Source organism: Artemia franciscana, chromosome 8, assembly GCF_032884065.1.
Source record: "Artemia franciscana chromosome 8, ASM3288406v1, whole genome shotgun sequence".
Taxonomy (NCBI): Eukaryota; Metazoa; Arthropoda; class Branchiopoda; order Anostraca; family Artemiidae; genus Artemia; species Artemia franciscana.
This window is the reverse complement of record NC_088870.1, coordinates 9,823,755-9,848,358: the sequence shown is the minus strand read 5'-3', so window position 1 is coordinate 9,848,358 and position 24,604 is coordinate 9,823,755. Positions and strand designations below refer to the sequence as shown.

General features: G+C 34.3%; 1 protein-coding gene across 1 annotated transcript; it reads right to left on the bottom strand.

The window, feature by feature from the left end:
- On the bottom strand, positions 1-23,578 carry LOC136029809 (X-ray repair cross-complementing protein 5-like). The gene is made up of 4 exons (XM_065708265.1): positions 23,516-23,578; positions 5,155-5,292; positions 3,821-3,969; positions 1-469 (listed from the first exon to the last, which is right to left on the bottom strand). Exons 1-4 carry the CDS (start codon positions 23,543-23,545, stop codon positions 223-225), a joined length of 564 nt encoding a protein of 187 aa, XP_065564337.1. The 5' UTR covers positions 23,546-23,578; the 3' UTR covers positions 1-222.
- Positions 23,579-24,604: the final 1,026 nt, after the last annotated feature.

Below are 24,604 nucleotides of genomic sequence, written 5' to 3'. Positions count from 1 at the left end.
TATTAATCACAAAGAATAAAAACAAAATGCTAACATCATTCAGTAAAAAAGTTATCCCTTTAGAATTTTAGATCATAAAATTTTTTAAATCTAGAATAATGTGCATCCTTGTTTTACCTCTGAAGAAGGATAGGTGCATGAAAGCTCGAGCGGGGGAGCTTTTTAATTCGGAAAAATAACTGGGTCAAATCAAAATACTCAATGGGCAATTCAGAATGACACTTACTCCTTTTTCTGCTTGATTCTCTTGAAAGCTCTTACAGGGAAAACTTCCGCGACTTTTTTCAAAGATGGAGCTGTTTTTTCAATAAGATCATTTGATACTTCTAAAGGCTTCATGGCTTGTTTTTTTGCTTCGTCCATGGGCTCCATTACTGAAGTTTCAGGGTGTAATAGTAGATGCCTCGATACTTGACGAACAACTTTGGAATATGGATTAGGTATATCAACACTTCTATACAATTCTCTCCTGTTAAAATAAAACAATGATAGAATTAAAAAAATCCCTTCAAACAGACAAATTATTTGTAATAATGGGTATCATGTATATACAGCAGAGTGTTAAGTCAGTTATAGTCAAAGACTAGTCTAATTATAGTTTTATACGGTTTTATTGAGTATTTTTTACATTTTTTTTTCATAGGGGTCCTTTTATTGCAAACTTTTTTGTTAGGGGAAATTTTTTTTTAGAGGGCCCGAAAAGTACCGAAAGATCCATTTTAATGTTGCTCATCAAAGGTTATGAGCCTTAGAAATATTGCCTGATTTTGAAAAAGGGGGAACCAAACACTAAAAGTCAAATATTCTTAAGGGAAATTCCACCATCAGATTCAGCGAATCAGAGAACCTGACTGTAGTGGATTCAAGCTCCTACCTGAGATGGAATTTCAATTTTTGCCAGAAGAAGGGTCAAGGATGGGTGTTTATTTGTTTCTTTGTATTTTTATTTTTCCAGGGGTGATTCTATGGATTTAATGGTCCAAAAATAACAGAAGATGGCTCGCTTGAATGAAAATAAAAAAAATTTTGTTACCTTTTAAAGAGAACATAAAGATTGGGGGATATCGAAGCCCTCTCCTACCCACTTTTTTCCCTGAATCGCTTGGTTAATATTTTGAAATACCTTTATTGTTCAGCATAGTGGGAAGATCCAATAACTGTGCCTTTCAAGATGACATGACCTTGCACGTTCCTTGGGGAAAGGTCTATAACTAATAAAATTTGCCCAGCGTTTCTGCATAATATTTGTTTATGGAAAGCAAACATACATTTTTGGAATGGGGGGGAGAAATTTTCTGCTTGGGAGATTTTATACGGAGAGATTTTTACGGAGAGATTTTTACTTAGGAACTTTTCAGAGGGAATTTTCCAGGAAGGGGTGATTTTTCAGAGTAAATTTTGACACTGGGGGAATTTGCAGAATTTCTTTAAGAAACTATTTTTAATTGTTCTGCTTTCTATTCACCGACAAAATTTTACGCGTTGAGATGTTAAGGGTTATTGCCCTGGGTAGATTGTGACCGGGATATAATTGCTTAAGGGATCTATCTTTGAGGGGGACCCGTGGAGATTGAGTCGGATTTCCTGGCGTTATTTAAAAAATGATCAGAAGTTCAACACATTTTTTTTTCAATGGAAAGAAATGAATAATATACATATTTAAATCAAACAGAAATTATAACGGTTATTAGGGGAACACAAGGGTCTTTCAATTAGAACCAAAAAGAAGCTTTTTCAAAAGTAATAAGAAACTATAAAATGAAGAGTGAGGTATTGAGAATGGGGCAGCCCCTTCGTCATATACGCAATATTGTCTATTTGTTTTAAGTTTTAATATCGCTTGTTACTTTCAGTTGAAAAGATTGTTGTCTTCCTTATTAATTAAATATAAAAAAAAGTTTTTTTTAAATGAAAGTAAGGAGCGACATTAAAACTTAAAACGAACAGTTTGATACGCTACAGTTTGACTCTTTCTCTTAACTCTACTTCTTAAAACAGTAAAAAACTTTAGCGTAAAGAGCGGGGCCTTGAAGAGGAAAATATCCTTTCATATACGGAGTAATTTCTGTTCGTTTTAAGTTTTAATGTTGCTCCTTACTTTCATTTCAAAAAACTTGTTTTTTCTATTTAGTTTCTGGACGTCTTTTAATTAATGCATGTTTTGATCTTGGCTCTCCGCATATAAATAATTAAAACGAAATTCGTATATTTTTTTTTTTTTGCTAAATGGCTTTCTCATAGTTTAAATCGGAAGATTTTGAGAAAAAAGGAGCGAGGGCCCTCTAATTTTTTGACTAATTAAAAAGGCGACTAGAACTTTTAATTTTCTAGAACTTTAATTCGAGGCAACCAATGGCCTCGAAATTTTATTGATCTATTTTATCATGTAAATTTCAAAGTATCAAAAAAATTTTTTCATGTGTTATATTCTGGAAAAAAAAAAATCCCTCAAAAATAGCTGGTGTAGCACTGACTTTAAGCGGGGCAGTAAATAAATGGTTTGTAGACTGGGAACCAATCAATTATTGCATCTTTCAAGCGTGTTTAGCGACAACCCAGGCAAAAATAACGTTTATAGCTGTATGTTCACCAACAAATAACTCGAGGAATTCTTAATTAGAAACTCTCCACTACATGTCACGCGGCGTTACCAATAAGAATCATCGAACTAAATCGATCATACACTCGTCAACAAGTACTGTAACTTAACTCGCCAGCAATTTCAAGATTACAGTCGTGAAATAGTATATTCTCCCTAGAGATTACTTTAAGAGCGTATTAAGAATGCAAAGTTGAATTCATGGCTATAAGAAATTGAAGAAGGAAAAAAGGGTAAGCAATGAATCTAATCCAGTCGACCTGTTTATAGGCAGTGATATGACAGTTGAAAAACCTATAGAGAAGAATTAACAAAATAGTAAAAATATGTGCAATGAATAAGAAAAGACTAAATGATGAGAACGTTGCAACCAATGCAGAAAAGACACATTGCCATGTCGACAGTAAAACCGTATCCATGCTAACGAAAAAGCACTCCAATGCCCGATTTAGCTGATATACTATTGTAGAAGATAATGTTGTCCGTTTACAAAGGATAACTTTTTGGGTCAATCCTGTTTGAAGAAGTTGCTTCAGTCCTATATTTCCTCAAAAATGGGAAAACCGCTGGATACGATGACGTTGCTTAAGAGCAGCTGAAATGCAAAATAAGAGCTGTTGCTTCCGATTTGAAAGAATAAATAATTTTTAAACTTTTTTAGAAGGAAAGCGAAACCCTTTTATTATATCTGGAGAGGCATTACACTTCAGTCCGTCGGAAGCAAAGTGTCAAATTGTCAAATTGTGCTTACAGATTCCAGGCTAAAATGGACACTAGGACAACATGGCTTTCTACCAAATCATTTTTGAAGCTATTTGGAATTTAGGTTACATGGACAATTGAAAGAATGGAGTGATTTACAACTGCAGATTATTCTATGAAAGTTGGATTGAGAAAAAAAATGTACATTCTGACCAATTAAAATTTTGAATTCCACATACTTGAGAGCCCAATTCATTTATAATTTATTTTTTATTTTTGAGTGCTATGAATCCTTTCTACCTTTTGGTTTGATCTTAAACTTGAACCTCAGCACCATAACTATTAAAGGTTCTTTGGATTTGATTAGGCTAGTCTGAATTAGAAGTATATGGAACAAGCCATGCGCAGAAGATAGTAAATTGGAAAGGGTAAGTATTTATTATCTTTTAAACCTTCCAATTTCCAAAAATACCTATTCCTTAAAAAGTAAAACGAATAAAAAAGAATTTCTATAATTACCCGTCACTACTAGTTAAATCCATACTGTCGATTAAGTCATCAATAGCACCTTTTTGATCATCGGTTAGTTTCTTTTTCTCTTCGAGCAGGGATGGAAACGTTATTTTTCGAACATCTTCCGAGTATGGCAGTGTTATGTATTCTAGGTACTATAAAAATTATATCAGTGACACATTCATATACAATTGTGTGCAAACACACGCACACACACACACACACACACACACACACACACACACACACACACACACACACACACACACACACACACACACACACACACACACACACACACACACACACACACACACACACACACACACACACACACACACACACACACACACACACACACACACACACACACACACACACACACACACACACACACACACACACACACACACACACACACACACACACACACACACACACACACACACACACACACACACACACACACACACACACACACACACACACACACACACACACACACACACACACACACACACACACACACACACACACACACAAGGGCTAATATCTTCCCAACAAAGTTTTATAACACGCTAAATTTGATAGTGAAGTTTCAATGAAAATAAATTTCTAATTTAGAAGTGTTCTCTTTTTGTTTTTGAAATTAGGTAAGGTCTCTCTGGCTCGTGGCTTTTGATGACTAGTTTTAGACTTAAAAGATTTATATATTTTATATAACCTTAAAACAAGCTTTTTTATATGTATTCTACTCTAAAATCATAGTTCACGCGGCTTTTTAGCTTGACAATCAGGCGGCTCTATACTCACTGTTCGCTATTCCAAGATATTCCAAATTCTGTATTATTAGTCATTAATATTATGGTCAATAGAATCCACGAATTAATTCATAAGTCTGTTAGTTTTGCAGCTTGTTCAGTTATTTGCTATTTTTGTATATGTCCGGCAATTTTCCTAAACATTTCATTCAAATTATTTTAAACAAGTATGCACAGGAATATTACTTTCAATGAAGCTAATTTGACAGGAAGGGTATATTACAAAATTGTTAGGATCGGTATTCTAAGAAGAAGAATTGTAGAAGTATCTCTTCAGATTTATTTTAAAAAAATAGCAATTATTTTTTATATAGCAATGTTATTTGTTATTTTTACATGAAAAATTTGCCCTCTCTGGTCAAAACTACGCTTAAATATTAATTTGTAATCTGCTTAAGCGGAGTTCACGTCACACTTGTGAAAATATTTCGCATATTGTTAAATGAGTCAAGAATACCGTCCTATACAAAAAAAAAAAATATATATACACTAATAAAGAAGAAAACTTTCAAATAATACCTCTGTGCTGGGTTTGATTACTGGAGATAGAAAACCGACTTTGGGTGGCATGTTGTCACTATAAACTCGACGGACAATGGCCACCTTTTTAGACTCGGCAAGAGCATGTATAAAGGCAGAAAGCTTAACTTGCGAATTCTGGAAAAAATGAATTTTGATTAGATGCACATAAAAGTTTATACTAACAACAAAACTATTTAAGCATTGGATAATCAAGAGTGTTGCTTACGAATCGTTTAAACAGCTATAGCAGAGTATGTGGAGTAAGGTGTAACGTAAACTACAAGAAAAACTCTTTGTTACTATTTTGAAATTCAACCATATAAGATAAATTCGTATAATTATTTTTTACTTTCATTTAAGAAAATTAAATCATCTACTCGGGCGAAAAAGGACACTGTGAAAGAAAATTCAAAACATAACCGATTTTTCCTCTTACCAGTTTTTTTTGGCTCTTTAAAACAGTTAATATAAACTTCTCCATGCATGAACATTTAAATTTTTCCACATTTGTGACAATGTCATTGTCATTGCATATAAAAATGACGTCACTCACATAAAGATTTGCTCTTCAAAATTAAGGCTCTTAACGAATTTTCTCAGACTTCTAACATATTTAGATCTTTTTTTAGTCCAGATTATTCCAGGAATTAAATTCTTTCGAAAAAACATGGAGTAATTTTCATAAAAATAATTTAAATACAAACATAGATACATACATAAACACGCAATTATTGCTCACTTATAAGGCTAGTTCTGTCTTAGCAGTAATTGTGTGTGTATGTATGTCTGTGTTTTTTCTTGAAAATAGTTCCAAATTTTTTTTAGATATTTGGCATCCTGGGAAATATTCTGGCCTAAAAATGATCTACATAGGTCAGAAGTTTGAGAAAACTCCATAAGGATCTTAATTCTAGAAAAAAATTATGTCAGTAACGTCATTTTTATATACATCAGTATGACAATGATGTTGTCACAGTTGAGACACTTATGCGGAAAAATTGAAGGTTTTCATGCATAAAGAAGTTTATTTTAAATTGCTTAAAAAGCAAAAAACTGGTAATTGCAAAAATATTTGCATATATTTTGACAAGCGATTACACCAATTTATAAACCTTAAAAAACTAAACAAAAAGTTTGAACGTTAGCAGAAATCGTTGTTAGAAATCTGACCAAATATCTTTAAATAGATCTTAGTATGAAAAGACTTTAAATTACGTAGCTACCCAAAAACTGATAATTGCAAAAATATTCGTATTTATTTTAACAAGGGTCTACAACAATTCAAAATCCTTACGAAAGAAAACCCTTTGAATACAACCAGTTATACAATGTCAGTAAGAAGGTCCAAAAAACAAAAATTTTCAACTATTACAAATGATTATTCCTTATTTTGACAAGAGATTACAACGATTCAAAAACCTTACAAAAGAAAACCAAAAGTTTGAAGCTTAGTTCACTCCTACTCCCTTCCCTATAGTTAGCAATGTGTTTCAAAGTATTTTGTCTCATGGGAGTTTTAACCAAGGCCTAGCTGAAGTCCAGACATTTTACTCCTTAGTCATTTCCTTTTCGGATGTGTCAAATCAGTCAAAGACAAAGTTATCAGTTTTCTTCGCCGCTTCTACTAAACAAACATGAGAAGGTTGGACTCAAAGGGTTTCTCACTCAAAATTACGATTATAGCGTTGTTATTCTTCGTAATTTGGCAAGTAAATAGGAAGATCTATTTCCAAAAGAACTATTATTTGAGGAGAAAATTAGAGAAATTACTATTCGAGGAGAATTTTTTTTTTGGGGGGGGGGTTAACTCTTACGCAAGAAATACCAGGAAAACACGGGAAAATCAAACATTTCCCAGGAAAAATTAAGCATTTTACAGAGTTTGGGGGGTGAATCCCTCCCCTGCGTGGGTACCTGTGGTCTGGCCATCTTTATTTGCCAGGGTGCGGTAAAAACTTGTAGAAATTACAAATAAAAAGTACATGTTTTTGGTTTTTTACTTCATGCAGACCTATTTACACAAATAAAATTTAAATAATTGCTTGCAGCGAAGTGACCAATTTACATTATTTTATTTATCTATTCGGGTCCATAAAAAAAATTCTAAAGCTTGAGTGCTTTTTGTGTATTTGTATATCTGAATTTATATTCGGATAAGACAGTAATTACACATGACAACTACCTACACCTAGCATAATTGGATTCATATAAACGGTTCCCGTATCTCCATACTTCTTGGCAACATTCCGTCGACAATTTCTGGTAACAGCGGTTACAACTAACTAATACTTCACTGAATCGCTCAAGAACAATCCGAGTCGTTAGTTCCTTGATCTAATTAAATAAAAAAAAACAAGTTTTTTCAACTGAAAGTAAGGAGCGACATTAAAACTGAAAACGAACAGAAATTACTTCGTATATGAAAGGGGCTGCTTCCTCATCAACGCCCCGCTCTTTACGCTATAGTTAGAATCTTTCTCTCAACTCTTCTTTTTAAAACAGTAAAAAACTTTAGCGTAAAGAGCGGGGCGTTGATGAGGAAGCAGTCCCTTTCATATTGACGGATAATAACATTTTCCCACCACCGTACCACACCCCATTGGAGAAAGAGCTGCAAAGGATACAATTTACTTGTTGTTATATATACCATTATTGGCAAATAAGAGCAGGTTTGACCTTTGGCGTGAAAGAATCAAATCCTTAAAATCCTAATGCATACATAAAAACACTCTTGATAATTCACCCCTACTCTAACCCTTTTAGTTCGTAATACATTTCACAGGAGTTTGAATTAATTCAATACAGTATAATTGTTATTTTTTGTGATCAAACTGAAACTCACAAGGTTAAATTACTATCAATCTTATTTTAAGACTCATAAGAACACCCTTCAATCTCCATGTCTTTGAAGACATGGACCATACTAAATGGTTTCCTGAACAAACAACAGCGAACTGTTTTCTGAAACTATGATGAAGTCAGATAAAGTACTTTCAACTCAAAAAGAAGAGGTATTGAACACACTCAACGAATTCTTTGCAGGTATTAAAGAAGCTACTGTAGAGGAAGCTTATGGTTGGTCAACTGCCGTCACAGAGGATTAAACAAAACATCTCTCTCTGCAGTATAGCTTCTCTATGTCTCTGTCCCCTGTCACTAAAATGAACTCCTGAAGATTGTGAAGGCTGTGAAAAATGGTCGCTTCAAAACACCAAATTGGTTGTCAACTTACCTTGTAAAGAAGACCATCAATTGCTGTGTCAGCGTTATCGAACCTGTTATCAATTCATGCTTTAAACATGAAGTCTCTCCCTCTCTTCTCAAGTTGACGAGGGCCATACCCCTCCACAAAGACAGTGACCGTAAGCAACTTTGCAACTATTGCCCTTTCTCTATTCTCTCTGGTTTCTCGAAAATTATGGAGTGTTGGATCTACAAAAGAGTGATGAATTTTCTGACCAAATCCACTTTCTTCAATATGCCTTAGTCTGAATTCAGGTTAGGCTACAATTCCAAAACGATCCAGTGGACTGTCATGAAATACAAGCTTCTTTATTTGTGAATGTAAAGAAAGCTGATAAAGAGCGAGGTATTTAGGAGGAGATAAATACCTCGCTCTTTATGCTAAAATATTTTTAGTAATTTCAACTATTTATTCTACGGCCTTTTTGATTCAAGGGTCATTCTTAAAGAATTGGGACAAAACTTACGATTTAGTGTAAAGAGCGAGGTATTAACGAGGGTACAAACCCCCTCGTACACATAATAAAAATATAAGAATATAAAAGTTTGTTACGTAAGTTAATTCTTAAGTTACGTATATTTTTTACTAATAAAAACGTTCGTTGAAAATTAAAAGTTCTAGTAGCCTTTTTAAGTAACCAAAAATTGGAGGGCAGCTAGGCCTCCTTCCCCACCCATTGATGATGGTCATGACTTTGTCAAATATTCTTCTTTGATCAATATTCAGTGATTTGTAGTCTGATTTAAACTGATCCATTGTGTCAAATTCCAAAGTCTGTCTGTTTACTTGTGTCAGGTCCTCCATTGCACCAGCAGTTTTGTCAATTACTTCGCCTTGTATTGCTGTATTGGAATCATCTATTTATTCCAAAATTTTTGTCTCATTGTCAATTTTATTTTAATGAATGACTTTAGCTCTCTCTCGGACTTTCTCTTCAAATTCTTTGTGAATTTTCAACTTGGGCACCAGTTTCTCGAAAACTGCTTAGGCCACCGACTATAATGTCACATTTTTCTTCTCCATGGTTTAAAAATTTTGAAAAGCATGCTATAATAAAGTTCATTCTTCTACTCAGATTCGAGGGGATTAAATTTTTTGTGCTTAATGATGTAAGGTTTGTGGATTTGTTTTCTTAAGTAGAATGAATCGTTTTTCAATCTCTTACTCTCATCCTTTCTTTTTTTTCACGTTCATACCAAATGAGCAGTTCATATAAATTCCTATTTTACAGATTGTCAGGTCTATTTGTATGCAGATCATTTATCCAGTGAGTTATTAAGTAAATATGAGCTTTCTGGGTCTTTTTCAGCAAGTTTTTCTGTTTCCTTTTAGGTTTTCAGCTTTTTAATTCCATTAGCTTCGTTAAATAGACTAATCTAAATCGTCTCAAAAAGATATACAGATTAGAACCATGAAGTCTATCAGCTGCTTCAAAGGCACCAAATTGGTGTGTTTTCACTGAGTTTAATAAATATGACCAAGCTTTTTGACCAAGTAATTTTAAGGGATGTTTTAATTTCTTCCCACATATTGTCAAAATCAGGACTTTCTGCCTTTGTCATGTAATCTGTGATATAATATGGTAGTTTTGAACCAATGTGAGTAATATACTGAACGTCCATATTGGATAAAGTTATCATTAATAATGAAAGGCTATAATCACTAGCACAGCGCTCAGTGTCTTTATTTGGAAGGTCATAAATTCTCTTAAGTGTTGTTTTTGCGGTTTGATCGAGCAAAGCAGTCAATGATGTCATGTAACTCCGTCTTTTCTTTTAAAGGACGTGGAAATCCAAATCTACAGTAACTGATCCATTTTTGGTTTCTTCTGAATTTTTGCTGGCAGTATTTATTGCATCGATGCATTTGACGATCGACAACCAATTTGTCGAGTGCTAGACTTGCTACCTTATCTGGAAATTCAAAAGTGATAATACTGTCTAAATATTCGATGACTTCTTCGATTGACGGCGTTCCAATAACAGGCGCATCTTCTTTCCAAAGAATACAGTGCACACCTCTTGCTTGATACTCTATGCACCAAAAATTATCCTTTACTTTTCAAAATACAGGTTTGTTCTTCGCACATACTAGTTCGCTAATGATTGCTCTCCATTTCTGGATTACAATAGGCCGTATGGGTTATAGTAAACGCCATATGGCTCCAATATTTTTTTTCCCCAGGGGCACTTCTAATGAAAGGGGTTGTCGTAAAATCATCGGAGGGGGCTCATTGAATTAGAAATCGGAATTTCTAGTGATATTTTTAAGAGTCAAAAGTTGTCAGAGGGCAACTAGCCCCCCTCACGCCCTTTTTTTTCGAAATGCATCCGACAAATTTTAAGATTACCATTTTTTTTTTTAAATAGTTCAAAGATCATATAACAAAAATTCCAGTTTCAACGCACCCCCTCGCACCTGGGGACAGGTGTTATAACTTACACCGTGGGGGATATATATTTCTAATGGAAGGAATACTCGTATAAACTTACGAGAGGGCTCATTTGATTGGAAATTCAAAGTTTCAATTATTTCTTTTTCAGAATCAAAAAAGATCGGAGGGCAACGATCCCCCCTCCCTCCACGCTCTTTTCCCTAAATCCATCTCATAAGAGCTTTGAAATTGTATTTTTTTAAAGAGTACAAACATCATATAAAGAAAACTCATGAGTAGATATAACCCCCCGGCACGGGGGCAGGCGAAACTTGGTGGGATCCCTGTGAAACTTGGTAGGAAGAATAAACACAAGTTCTAGATACGTGATTGAAATAACTGGACCGGATCCGCTCTCTTTGGGAAAGCTGGAGGGACTTCCAGTGCTTTAGTGAGTTCATTGCTTCTGAACATGCTAGGACTATGTAAATTGGTAGGCGTGTCACGGACCTGCACAAATTTACTTGATATTAGTAGTTTCCCCGATTCAACCATATAGGGATGGGTTTTGGAAGGAGGTTAACTCGTGAAAAATGAGGTATGTTTATCTCACAAATGGGTGATCAGATCTTAATGAAACTTGATATATAGAAAGATGTCATGTCTCAGATGTTCCATTTTCAATTTGGATCGGATCCGGGCACATTGGGGGTTCGAGGGGGGAAGGAAAATCTTAGAAACTGGAAATCTTGGAAAATGATTAGAGTGGAGATATCGGGATGAAACTTGATGGGAAGAATAAGCACAACTTCTAGATACATTATTGACATAAACGGACCCGATCCGATCTCTTTGGGGGAGTTGGGGAGATTTCTAGTGCTTTGGCGAGTTCAAGAATAAGCACAAGCTCTAGATGCGTGATTGACATAGCCGGACCGGACCCACTCTCTTTTGGGGAGTTTTTTTTTTGGGGGGGGGGGGGGGTGTTACAGTGCTTCAGTAAGTTCGGTGCTTGTAGACGTGCTAGGACAATGAAAATTGGTAGGCGTGTCAGGGACATGCATAACTTGACTTGATAACAATCGCTTCCCTGATTCGACTACATCGGGGGGGGGGGGGGGCTGGAGGGAGGGTAAATCGTAAAAAATGAGGTATATTTATCTCACGAATGGGGAATCAGATCTTAATGAAACTTGATACATAGAAAGATGTCATGACTCAGATGCTCCATTTTAAATTCGGATTGGATCCGGGTATATTGGGGGTTGAAGGGGGGAACAGAAATCTTGGAAACTGGAAATCTTGGAAAATGCTTAGAGCGGAGAGATCGAGATGAAAATTAATGGGAAGAATAAGCACAACTTCTAGATACGTTATTGACATAACCGGACCAGATCCGAGGTCTTTGGGGGAGTTGGGGAAATTTCTAGTGCTTTGGCGAGTTCGAGAATAAGCACAAGTTCTAGATACGTGGTTGACATAACCGGACCGGGCCCACTCTCTTTGGGGGAGTGTTTTTTGGGAGGAGGGGGAGGGGTGTTCCAATACTTCGGCGAGTTTGGTGCTTGTAGACGTTCTAGGACAATGTAAGTTGGTAGGTGTGTCAGGGACCTGCACAAACTGACTTGATAACAGTCGTTTTCTCCGATTCTACCATCTAGGGGGCTGAAGGCTCTTGGCTCTTCCGAACTCGTCAAAAGTGTCAGATGAGCTCTTTGCTCTTGTTATGAAAGCAATTCTCGCATAAACTTGAAAGAGGGCTCATTTGTTTGGAAACTGAGAGTTCTAGATCAGTTTTAAGAGTCAAAAGAGATCGGAGGGCAACTAGCCCACCCTCACGCTCATTTTTCCCCAAATGGATCTGATAAAGTTTTGAGATAGTCATTTTGTTAAAAATAGTTAAAAGATAATACAACAAAAATTTAGCGTTGATACAAACCCCCAGGGCCTGGGGGCAGGTGTTGTAAGTAATGCCCTGGGTTATATAAGTTCTTCTAGAAAAGATACTCGCATAAACTTCAGAGAGGGTTCATTTTATTGGATATTGAAAGTTCTATTTTACTTTTTAAGAGTAAATAGAGATCCGAGGGCAACTAGGCCCCCTCTCCTACACCCTTTTTCCCAAACCCATTTGATTAAAAAATTTGAGATAGCGATTTTGTAAGAAATTGTTCAAAGGCTAGATAAGAAAAACTTCAGTGTCGATACAACCCAGCAGGGCCTGGGGGCGGGCGTTCTAAGTTATGCTCTGGGGGAGTATATGGTTCTTATGAAAGGGATGCTCGTTTAAACAATAGAGAGAAATCAGTTGATTGTAAATTGAAAGTTCTAGTTCACTTTTTAAGAGTCAAAAGAGAATCGTGGACAACTACCCCTTCCCCCTAGCCTTCTTTCCCCAAACCCATCCGATAAAAATAGTGAGATAACCATTTTATAAAATAGTTCAAACGTCAGATAAAAAAGCTCCGGTGTCAAAACAAGCCCCCAGAGCCCGGGGCGAGTGTTGTAAGTTATAACCCGGAGGAGTATAAGGTTCTTATATAAAGTGTCGTCGTATAAACTTTAAAGGTGGCTCATTTGATTAGAAATTGAAAGTTCAATTTACCTCCTTATGAGTTAAAAGTAAACAAAAGGTATCTACCCCCCTCCCCATGATACCAACACCCTCTTTTCCTCAAATATATCAAATGAAGATATTCCAATAGCTAGTTTGTTTGAAATAATCCGACGATAAGATAAAAAAAAAATTAGTTGTCAACATATACCCCCCCCCAAAGCCCAAGGAAGGGCTGTAATTTATGCCTTTGGAGCATCTAAAGTTCTTGTGAAAGAGGTGGTAGCGTAAACTTTGGAGGGACAGTTTTAATTCAGCTTTTAAAAGTTAAAAGTGATCCTCTGGGGACTAGCTCTCCTCCCTCCCAACCTTCTTTTCCCCAAATGCGTCCAATCAAATTTTATATATAACTATTGTTTTCAAAATATACCAAAGGTGAAATAACAAAAATTATAGGGATAAAACAACCCCTCCAGAATGTGAGGGCAAATGATGTAAAATATGCCTGGAGGCATTTCAGGTTTTTATGGAAGGGATGGTCGTATAAACTTCAAAGGGGGCTTATTTGATTATAAATTAGAGTTTCTAGTGTCCCTCTCAAGAGTCAAAACTAATCGGAGGGAAACTAGCCCCCCCTCAAAAGCCATTTTCCCTCAAACGCATCAAATAAAACTTTTGAGACAGCTATTTTATTCAATTTAGTTTAAAGATCAAATAACAAAACTCCGGGGTCAACAAATCTCCCAGAGCCTGGGGGAAAGTGTTGTAAGCTATGTCCCGAGGTCATATAAGTTCTTACGTTGCAAGTTCTTAAGAATAGAAAGTGATAAAAAAAACAACAAGCCCTCCAGCCCATTGTGCCTTTTTTCTCAAAATGAATCTTATCAAAATTTGGAAACTGCCATTTTGTTCAAAATACCTCAAAATTAAAATTACTATAACTTAGGGGTTGAGAAATTATCTCCTGCAACGGGGTAAGGATTCTAACTTATGTAAGTTGCCCACGATAAGAATATAAGATTCTGTGGAAGGTGTGGTCGTATTTTGAGAAGAATAATTCAACTGAAATTTGAATCTCCTCGCTCTTTTTGAAGAGTCAAAAGCGATCAATGGCCAACTAGCCCACGTCCCAATTTCCTAAGGGGCAACTGGTCAAAATTTAGAGATAGCAATTTGTTCAAAATTGTTCGAGGGCCAAATAACTATTCTTCCAGGGTTGACCCCCCTCCAGCCACAGGGAAATGGCTCTGAGTTATGGTACTTAATTATTGTTATTTTTATACTTTGTTTACTTTGATACTTGGATTTAGTGATTTACATGGTAGTTCCAATTTATTGTGCAAGGGCTATTAATTGTGCAAGTTGCATATTGTTACTTTGATACTTGTTTTGATACTTTGATGAAAGTATTAAACTAAAAAAAAAACATTTTGAAATAAATACTTTTTGGGAGAAGGGATTTCATCGATAAGTGAGGATTCACCTTGGTCATATTCAGGAAGTGGGAGCAATGTACTTTTACTGAAAAGTGTCTTCACTACAAACAAGAGTATGGTTACCTCCCGCCCTAACGGTAAAAGTATAAGGGGAATGAAATTTGCAGAGAAACCAGACCAGGATTTAACAATAGGCCCACTAGGGCCTGCGGTTTTCACTATTTCCAAAGTTTTAGGGGTTTACCCAAAACTCTTGCAAAAACGGAAAGGCAAAAACACTTGGGCCTAAAAGCATCAAAGCTTTATATCTGACCTGGGCAAAACAAAATTTTGAGCCGGTGAGTTTTCAGCTACAAATATCATTATATATCCAATATTCAGTTTATTTTATTAGTTCTGACTAAAAATGTTAATTTATTTTGGAATATAAATTATCAAACAGTTCGTGGTAACAAACTGTAATAAGGAGCGACCCGGCTCAATAGTAACCAAAACTGGTTTAGTATAAAAAAAAAATGTTGATACTAATAGACACATCAAAGGAATCAGATTTTATGCTGATTTTAAATATATAAGTTTCTTAAAATTTATTCTTACCCATCAGAAGTTACGAGGGAACGTAGGCCCCCTCCCAAGCTCATTGTTTCCCAAAATTCACCGAATCAAAATTTTGAGATAGCCATTTTGTTCAGCATAGTCGAAAAACCTAATAACTATGTCTTTGGCGATGATTTACTCCCCCACAGTCCCCGGGGGGAGGGGCAGCAAGTCACAAACTTTGACCATTGTTTACATATAGAAATGGTTATTTGGAAGTGTATAGACGTTATCAGGGGGATTTTTTCTGGTTGGGGGAGGGGAGTCATGGGAAGTGGGTTAAACGGGATGATCTTTTCACGGAGAATTTATCATGGGGGAAGAGAAATTCCATGAAGGGGCCGCAGGATTTTCTAGCATTCTTTGAAAAAAACGATTAAAAAATAAATATGAAAAAGTTTTTTCAACTGAATGTAAGGAGCAGCATTAAAACTTAAAACGAACAGAAATGATTACGCATATGAGGAAGTTCATCTCCTCCTAAATACTCTTTACACTAAAGTATTTTTTTTTGTAATTTCAACTATTTATTCTACGACCTGTGATTCAGGGTTCATTCTTAAAGAATTGGGAAAAAATTTAAGCTTTACTGTAAAGAGCGAGGTATTGACGAGAGGACGAACCCTCTCATATACATAATAAAATGTACGAGTATAGAAGCTTGTTACGTAAGTTAATTCGTAAGTTTATATTTATTACTAATAAAAACGTCTGTAAAAAAAATTAAAACTTCTAGTTGCCTTTTTAAGTAACCGAAAAATTAGAGGGCAAGTATGCCTGCTACCCCACCCCTATTTTCTCAAAATCGTCCGATTAAAACTATGCGAAAGCCATTTAGCCACAAAAAAAATTAATATACAAATTTCGTTTTGATTGTTCATTTGCGGAGAGCCAAAATCAAAACATGTATTAATTCAAAAACGTTCAGAAATTGATTTAAAAAACAAGTGCTTTCAACTGAAAGTAAGGAGCAACATTAAAACTTAAAACGAACAGAAATTACTCCGTATACGAAAGGGGCTGTTCCCTCCTAAAAGCCCCGCTCTTTACGCTAAAGTTTTTTTATTGTTTTAAAAAGAAGAGTTGTGAGAAAGGGTCAAGCTTAGCGTAAAGAGCGGGGTGTTTAGGAGACATCAGCCCCTTTCATATACGGAGTAATTTCTGTTCGGTTTAAGTTTTAATGTTGCTCCTTACTTTCAGTTGAAAAAACTTGTTTTTTAATTTAATTTTGAAATTGAGAAGTTTAAAAATCTTGAAACATTGGCAATAAAAAACGAACAGAAATTAATGAAAAAAAACTTTCCGAAAAAGAAGTTTTCTACAGAAAAGTAAAGGCCCATATTAAACCTAAGATCAGAAGAAATAGAAACCTAAAATAATTCAAACTAAAAAAAAAAAAAATTATTATTAAAGAATAAATGAAACCCAAAACGAGCAGAAATTATATAAACAATCGTAGCAAAAAAATACAACAGCTACTAATATAAATGAATAAATAAATCTCAAAAGGAGTAAAGCTTGAGTTGAATATGCAGATCAAGCTTGAAACGAACAAAACAATTTGCTATTGAGGGATAAAGGAAACCCAAAACCAACAAAACTAAATGAAACCCAAAACAAGCAAGAACTAAATAAACAATCATAACAAACAAACACACAATAATTACTAATATAAAGGAATTAATAAATCTTAAAACGAGTGAAACTAAAATTGAATATGTAAATTAAGCTTGAAACGAACAAAAATATTTTCAAAAAAGAGTTTGGGTTTTGCTTCCTTCTATCAATGTAAAAGTCTAAAACCTACTGCGTCATTGGCGCTTTACTGAAAACGAATTATATTTCAAATATTTTTTTTGTAATCATTACAGCATTGAAAATAAATATAAAAATTAAATTTTGAACTGATGGGCCTCCAGCAATTATTATCATTTTATGTCAAATATTTATTTTCATTTTATTGGTTCTTTCAAAGACTGTTCAAGACAAATATATCTTCACCACAAACAAGAGTTTAGATACTGCCCCCTTCCCTGACTGTAAAAGTATAAAGCTTACCTACTTTACTGAAAACGAATTATATTACAAATATTTTCTTTTCCAGTTATTGCAGCATAGAAAATGAAAATAAAGTTACAGTGAAATAAGATCTTGAACTGATGATTTTTCAACAATTAATAGTATTATATATATCAAATATTCAGTTTCATTTTATCTTTACTTATTAACACTGTTCATAAGACTTACAACTTTCAGTAAAGCACCAATAATGCACTAGGTTTTAGACTTTTACAGTCAAAGAAGGAGGCAATACCCAAACTTATCTTTGAAGAGATTTTTTTTTCTATTTAAGAAATGTTTGCAAAAAAAAAAAATGAAAGTCCTGAATTTTTTTTTAAGAACTGAAGTTCTGAAAAAATTCAATCCAGAAAAAAAAAATCTGTTTATATACAAATCAGAATGTCTCATTTCTAATAATATTTTGAAAACACAATAATTTTAGGGGTAATTTAGAGGGAATACTTAAAATATACAGAATTGAAATAAAAGAAAATTTTCCTCAGGGGCTAGCCCTAGAAACCCATCGAAAGCCTTAATTAGATTCATGTTAGGTTTATATATTGCTCTGCAGTTTCCCCTGAAAGAAGAAGTTCAAAATAATCTTTGGATTTATTCAAAATTAATCTCCTGAAAGTTTCATATTGATAACTTCAGTCAGAATTTGGATTTTAATGATTGAATTTTCATAACATTATTAACCTCTGAAGGAGGAATTAAAAATTTACAAAGTTTATACAATGTTAATTGATGAATATACAGGTCAAGTACGAGTTCATTGACTTTTTAAATAGAATGACCTTGGAAAGGTGCCACCTACTGGTCCGTACTTAGATTAATTATACCGTATTTACTAAAAATTTCACAAAAATATTCAAAATTCTGTTAAAATATCATTAACACATTAATAAGATAAACTTATTACGTCATTCGGCAGTCTGGAAATCCTTAGAAAGATGTAAGGGGTGTATGGCTATCAGTATCAATTATGCTTTATGCTACTCGACTAACACTGTATCCTTCATTGTTAATGCCTATAAATTTTAAGGAATTGTAACTTTTGTTGGGCAGCTCTAACATATTAAATATTCATGGCTGGAATCACTTTAAAAATGTAATTTTTTTAAATTTATTTATATTAAAACCATTTTTTGGTTACTTACTCATTGATATCACGAGGTTTTTGAAATGCATAAAAGAAACATAAAAATTAATATTACTATTTAAACGTCAAAAAACTTCCTTGTAACGCTTGTATCCTGCCTCCTAGAAAATTTCTTTGTGGATGCCCCTTCCACCTCTCCACATTTTGTGTCATGAAGCACATAAATCTAAGCCCCCTTCAAGGTACCTTAATAGTAAATCAACCTCTTGGTTACTTATATTTGAAAAAAATTTAAGAAAAGAGAAAGAGATCGAACGAACAAAGAATGTGTTTCAAGTGTCATTTTAACCCTAGTTTTTACAGTTCCCTCAATTTCAAGAAACTGAAAATCAAAGCAAGGAAAAAAACTGTGTTTATTTTTATTGTCTAGCTTTTACTTTTTCTCACTTATTTTTTATTCCCCCCCCCCCTCCCAAAAAATAAATGTGTCATGGACTAATCTATAAATGCCTCCGGTATTTATTTTATTTTTTTTTGACGAATGCTAATAAAATCAGAAAAGCTAAGCTCTCTAATTCCCCTCCTCAGACAAAAATGAGAGCAGAAGAAGCTTGGACCCTTTTCCACGGAAGAAGAGTTTGCCAAGAGGGTCAATTCGAATTGAAAAGTAATAAAAAAGAAAAAAAGAAAGACCAAAAGGACCTCTCTTAAAGACCAAAAGCAAATTAATGGCAAGCTGGCTTCCTATCATGTCTTTTTTCTGCAATCCTTAAGCCCCCTCCCCTTTCTGTCATACCCATGCTCTAATGTTTTAATTTTGACCAAAAATCATAATTTATAAAAGTCGGACGCCTAGTTGGCAAAGTAAACAATTATTGAGCAAAATTTAATATCTATCGATTGTTTTCACTCGACGTACAGAAAGTCTGTAGAAGGAAAGAAATATTCTTTTAAAGGTAAAATCTAGTTTTACGAATGAACTATCTGTTCTCTAATTTAATACAGATTAGAATCACTGCCCTAAAAAGCTGCCAATCTTTGTGTGTCCTTGGTGTATTCGAACAGTTCTTGCACCAGAGGCCAAATACTTAGTGTCACTTTCGGAACCGGAAACTCTAGCATTAAAGTTTGAACACGTCGTGAAGATTTTGATAATACTAATAAAAAGTAACTTTATTGCTCTACAAGCCAGAGGGCTATCGTAATGAAAAATTTAGTTCTTATATAAATTAAACAAAAAAAACAAGTTTTTTTAAATGAAAGTAAGAAGTGACATTAAAACTTAAAACGAACAGAAATTACTCCGTATATGAAAGGGGCTTTTCGTCCTCAACGCCTCGCTCTTTACGCTAAAGTTTGACTCTTTCTCTTAACTCGACTTCTTAAAAATTTATAAAAACTTTAGCGTAAAGAGCGAGGCGTTGAGGACGAAAAGCCCCTTTCATATACGGTGTAATTTCTGTTCGTTTTAAGTTTTAATGTCGCTTCTTAGATTCATTTAAAAAAACTTAAAAAAACTTTTTTTTGTTTAATTTCTGGACGTTTTTAAATTAATGCATTTTTGGATCTTGGCTCTCCGCGCATAAATAATTAAAACGAAATTTGCATATTAATTTTTTTGGGCTAAATGGGTTTTTCATAGTTATAATTGGAAGATTTTGAGAAAAAAGGAGCGAGAGAGGAGGCCTAGTTGCCCTGCAATTTTTTGATCAAACAGTTTGTGGTAACGAACTGTAGTAAGGAGCAACCCGGTTCAATAGTAAGCGAAACTCTAAAAAACGGAATTTTGATGCTAAAATATACATCAAAAGAATCAGATTTTCATGCTGATGTAAGTTTCATCAAATTTAGTCTTTTTCATCAAAAGTTAAGAGCCTGAAAAAATTTGCCATATTTTAGAAAATAGGGGAAAACACCCCGTAAAAGTCACATAATCTTAACGAAAATCACACCATCGCATTCGGCGTATCAGAGAACCCTATAGCAAAATTCTTCAAGCTCCTATCTACAAAAATGTGGAATTTCGCTAAAGTTTGACTCTTTGCCACAATTCTGCTTTTTAAAACAATTAAAACCTTTAGCGTAAAGAGCGAGGGATTGCGGAGGGGACAACCCATTTCATATACGGAGCAATTTCTGTTCGTTTTAAGTTTTAATGTCGCTCCTTACTTTCAGTTAAAAAAAACTAGTTTTTTTATATAATTACATAAAAAGGCAACTATAACTTTTAATTTTTTACTAACGTTTTCATAAGTAAAAAATATACGTAACTTACGAATTAACTTACGTAGCGAACTTCTATATTCGGATGTTTTATTGCGTATATGAGGGGGCTCACCCCTCGTCGATACCTCGTTCTTTACACTACAGCTTAAATTTTGTCCCAATTCCTTAAGAATGACCCCTCAATCACAAAGGCCTTAGAATAAATAGTTGAAATTACTAAAAATAATTCAGCGTAAAGAACGAGGTATTACGAGGAGGTAAACCCCTCATATGCTTAATAATTTCTGTTCGTTTTGAGTATTAATGCTGTTCCTCACTTTCAGTAGAAAAAACTTTTCATATTTATTTTTTCATTGTTTTTTTGAATAGAGCTAGAAAATCCTGCACCCCCTCCATTGAAAGTCTCTTCCCCCATGAGAAGCTTCTCCATGGAAAGATCATACCACGTAACCCCTCCCCCTCAACTCTCCCCCCAAACCAAAAAAATATGTGAATATTTTATATGTAAACACAGGTCAAAGTTTGTAGCTTGCAGTCCCTCCCACGGGGACTGCGAGGGAGTAAGTCGTCCCCAAAGACGTAGTTATTAGGTTTTTCGACTATGGTGAATAAAATGGCTATCTTAGAATTTTGATTCGGTGACTTTGGGAAAAAATGAACGTGGGAGGGGGCCTGGGTGCCCTCCAATTTTTTGATCACTTAAAAAGGGCACTAGAACTTTTAATTTCCATTAGAATGAGCCCTTTTGTGACATTCAAGGACCACTGAGTCAATACGATCACCCCTGGAGAAAAAGAACAACAAAAAAACAAATAAACACGCATCCATGATTTGATTTCTGGCAAAAATTGCGAAATTCCACATTTTCGTCGATAAGAGCTTGAAATTCTACAATAAGATTCTCTGATACGCTGAATCTGATGGTGTGATTTTCGTTGAGATCGTATTACTTTTAGGGGGTATTTCCCCCTATTTTCTAAAATGAGGCAAATTTTCTCAGGCTCTTAACTTTTGACAGGTAAGATTAATCTTGATTAAATTTATATATTTAAAATTAGCATTAAAATGCGATTCTTTTGATGTAACTATTGGCATCAAAATTCCATTTTTTAGAGTTTTTGTTACTATTTAGCCGGGTCGCTCCTTACTACAGTTCGTTACCACGAACTGTTTGATACAACTAAAATAAACTGATTAAAAACAAACATCACATATATCAAACCATTTAATATACAATAAAAATCTGTTTCTATGCACCATTGCTAGTCTAAAAAAATATTTTAATCTTTAAACACACACCAAAGCCCTTATCCCTCACTACATTCTAAAGTTTTCTTTCATCAAACCTACTATCTTAAAGTATTTTATTTCTCTCCCTGCTCAATTTTTCAGACTCACCAATCATATGACCCACCGTCTCAAACATATTTCCACATATGAGGCAAAAGTAAAGAACCATGTCCTTGCCGCCTCCCTAAGAAATTTCCATAAAAGTCCTTGTCGTTTCAATTGATCGCAATTCTTAAGGACCAGGTAACTTTCTCACAAGGCAAGTGTTTAGCTTTACAGCTAATTCATCCTTCAATTTTTTTTTTACTCAAATCTACTTTTATTTTATTACCTAGTATTTTATTACATGTTAAGCTATGTATGTAAGTTAGTTAAAACATTTAAACTGTGAGACCTTACAGAAACTAAGCTGTTATTAGTGGCTTTCGCATGACAGTTGCTCATGGTAACCATCTTCATTGTGACTAGCCTGTGGTCTCTTACGGAGGCCGTAAAGAGTAAATCAGTTTGACCAAAAGTTTCCATCAATCCATTGGTATGTGGTTCAATCAATCTTCAACCAACCCTTCAATCAGCCCTTCAATCTTGACCGAAGCTGATCTAACACACTGCTTTTGATCAAAAGGATTGAGTCATTCAAACTTTCTATCAGTAGCCGTCAACGCTTGACTCAAGCGTCAAACAGGTTTCTAGATGGTCAATCATGCTTCAGTCAATCGATTAACGGAAGTTTTTGATCTAGATCATTGACCATCTAGGGCATCCTTTAGAAAGTGGTACGACTGTTAATAATTTTAGCTATTCAATGCTTAATTGCTAGTTAATTTAATTTATAGTTAATAGTTAATTATTTTTTTAACTATTTGGTTTTACTTGTAGCATTATTCGTGCCTCATTTTTAAAATGTTCCCTACATATTATAATACAGATTTTTCTTCAAATTGCCTTGTCTATATTATTTGATTTGATGCTGCATAGCACTTGATGTATAGAAGAACTGAGAGCACCGTACTTTGATGCTTTGTTGATATTTGACGTTCTCGAGAAAATATATTCCAATGGTTTGTGTAAAAAATATTTCGTTGGCGTCACTTAACGCTACATTGGGGCCATTAGATAACGACAACGCTTTGTTTTAGGGAATCACAAATTCAAGATGAGCATAGTGAGTAACTGCGCAAACTTATAATTGAATTCCTTGGTTTCCAACTAACAGCTGCACAATAGCATTCTCAAGGTGTCAACTTTTTAATTCTAAAAAATGACTATTTCAAATCTTTTATGCATATTTTCAGCATCTTTCAGCTGTTTACACTGAATAATAGGATAGATTTGGCGAGAAATACAAAAGTTAAGTCCGATACAAAAGCCAAAGCCAAGACAAAACAAAAGCCAAAACACAGAACAAACTTTTCAGGTATATGGAAAAAGTGGAATACTAATGAATTCCAAAAATGAAACACAGCAGGCCTACCTGATCTCCAGATCTGGGAAGAAAGATCATAGTAGAGTCACCAGTAAAGAAGTACTCTTGTATTGAAGCTGCATCAGCAAAGCGAATGACAGAAAAGTCTTTGTGTCTTGAATAAAGTTTCATTTCCTTTTCAGCCTCAGCTAAACAAAAAAAAGTTATATATTGTTTTTACTCCCAAATTCAATTACTTATGCCTTTACACATTTGAATTTGTATTTATCGGCTCTAAATGATACTTATTCTAAAAACAGTAAAAAAACAATATGTTTTCAATGAAAGGTAAAGACACAAATTAAAGCTCAGGACTATGTTTTAATGATTTTTCAATTTTAATGCAAACATGAATCAAATTCGATTAATAAACAATGTCAAAGGTGATCAAAACCGAAAATACCTAATTAAATCAAACGTGGATATACCAAATACGGCTATACATTGAGAAGTAAATGCTGAAAAAAACAGAAAGCAAAAGAAATTACTAAATTAAGCTTAAAAGGAAAAAAAATTAACATAAACAGGAGTAAGGCTGCTACTTATATACTATTAATTTAAAACACTTTTTCAACGAAACAACTTTGTCATGTTGCCAAAAATGAGCAGCAATAGAGTTAAATAATCTTCCAAGCTGTAAAACTACCACAAATAACTATCAATAAAAAAAATGAAACTCAAAACGTATACAAATTGCAATAAATAGCCGAATAAAACACAAAACTAGCAAAAATTAACATTAGAATGGCTCGTAACCCCCATAGCTTCTCAAGACCAGAGCATAATTTGTGCTTTACAAAAAACAAACAAACAAATGAACGTGGATTGTCAGTTTAATATGCATGTATTAATATTTATTTCCTGACGTCTCAGTACTTTCTTATTTATTAAAGTAAAAGTATTGAAAAAACTTAAAACGTATTTTTGTAGTAAAGCAAAGATTATTATCTGGTCTTGAGAAGGCATGAGTGTTTTTTGCCCTCTAATGTTGATTTTTGCTAGTTTTTAATTTGGCTTGGCTATTTATTGTAATTTGTGTTTGTTTTGAGTTTTATTTCTTTATTAATTGTGTTTTGTGGTAGTTTTACGCTTGGAAGG

What these genes read in the sequence shown, in the direction of transcription:
- LOC136029809 (XM_065708265.1), bottom strand. Translation starts at nt 23,545, where the DNA reads ATGATCTTTCTTCCCAGATCTGGAGATCAG. An exon ending in TTCCCAGATCTGGAGATCAG is followed by an intron (nt 5,293 to 23,515) that starts GTAGGCCTGCTG and finishes CATTTTTTCCAG; the next exon opens with AATTCGCAAGTTAAGCTTTC. An exon ending in GATTTAACTAGTAGTGACGG is followed by an intron (nt 470 to 3,820) that starts GTAATTATAGAA and finishes TTATTTTAACAG; the next exon opens with GAGAGAATTGTATAGAAGTG.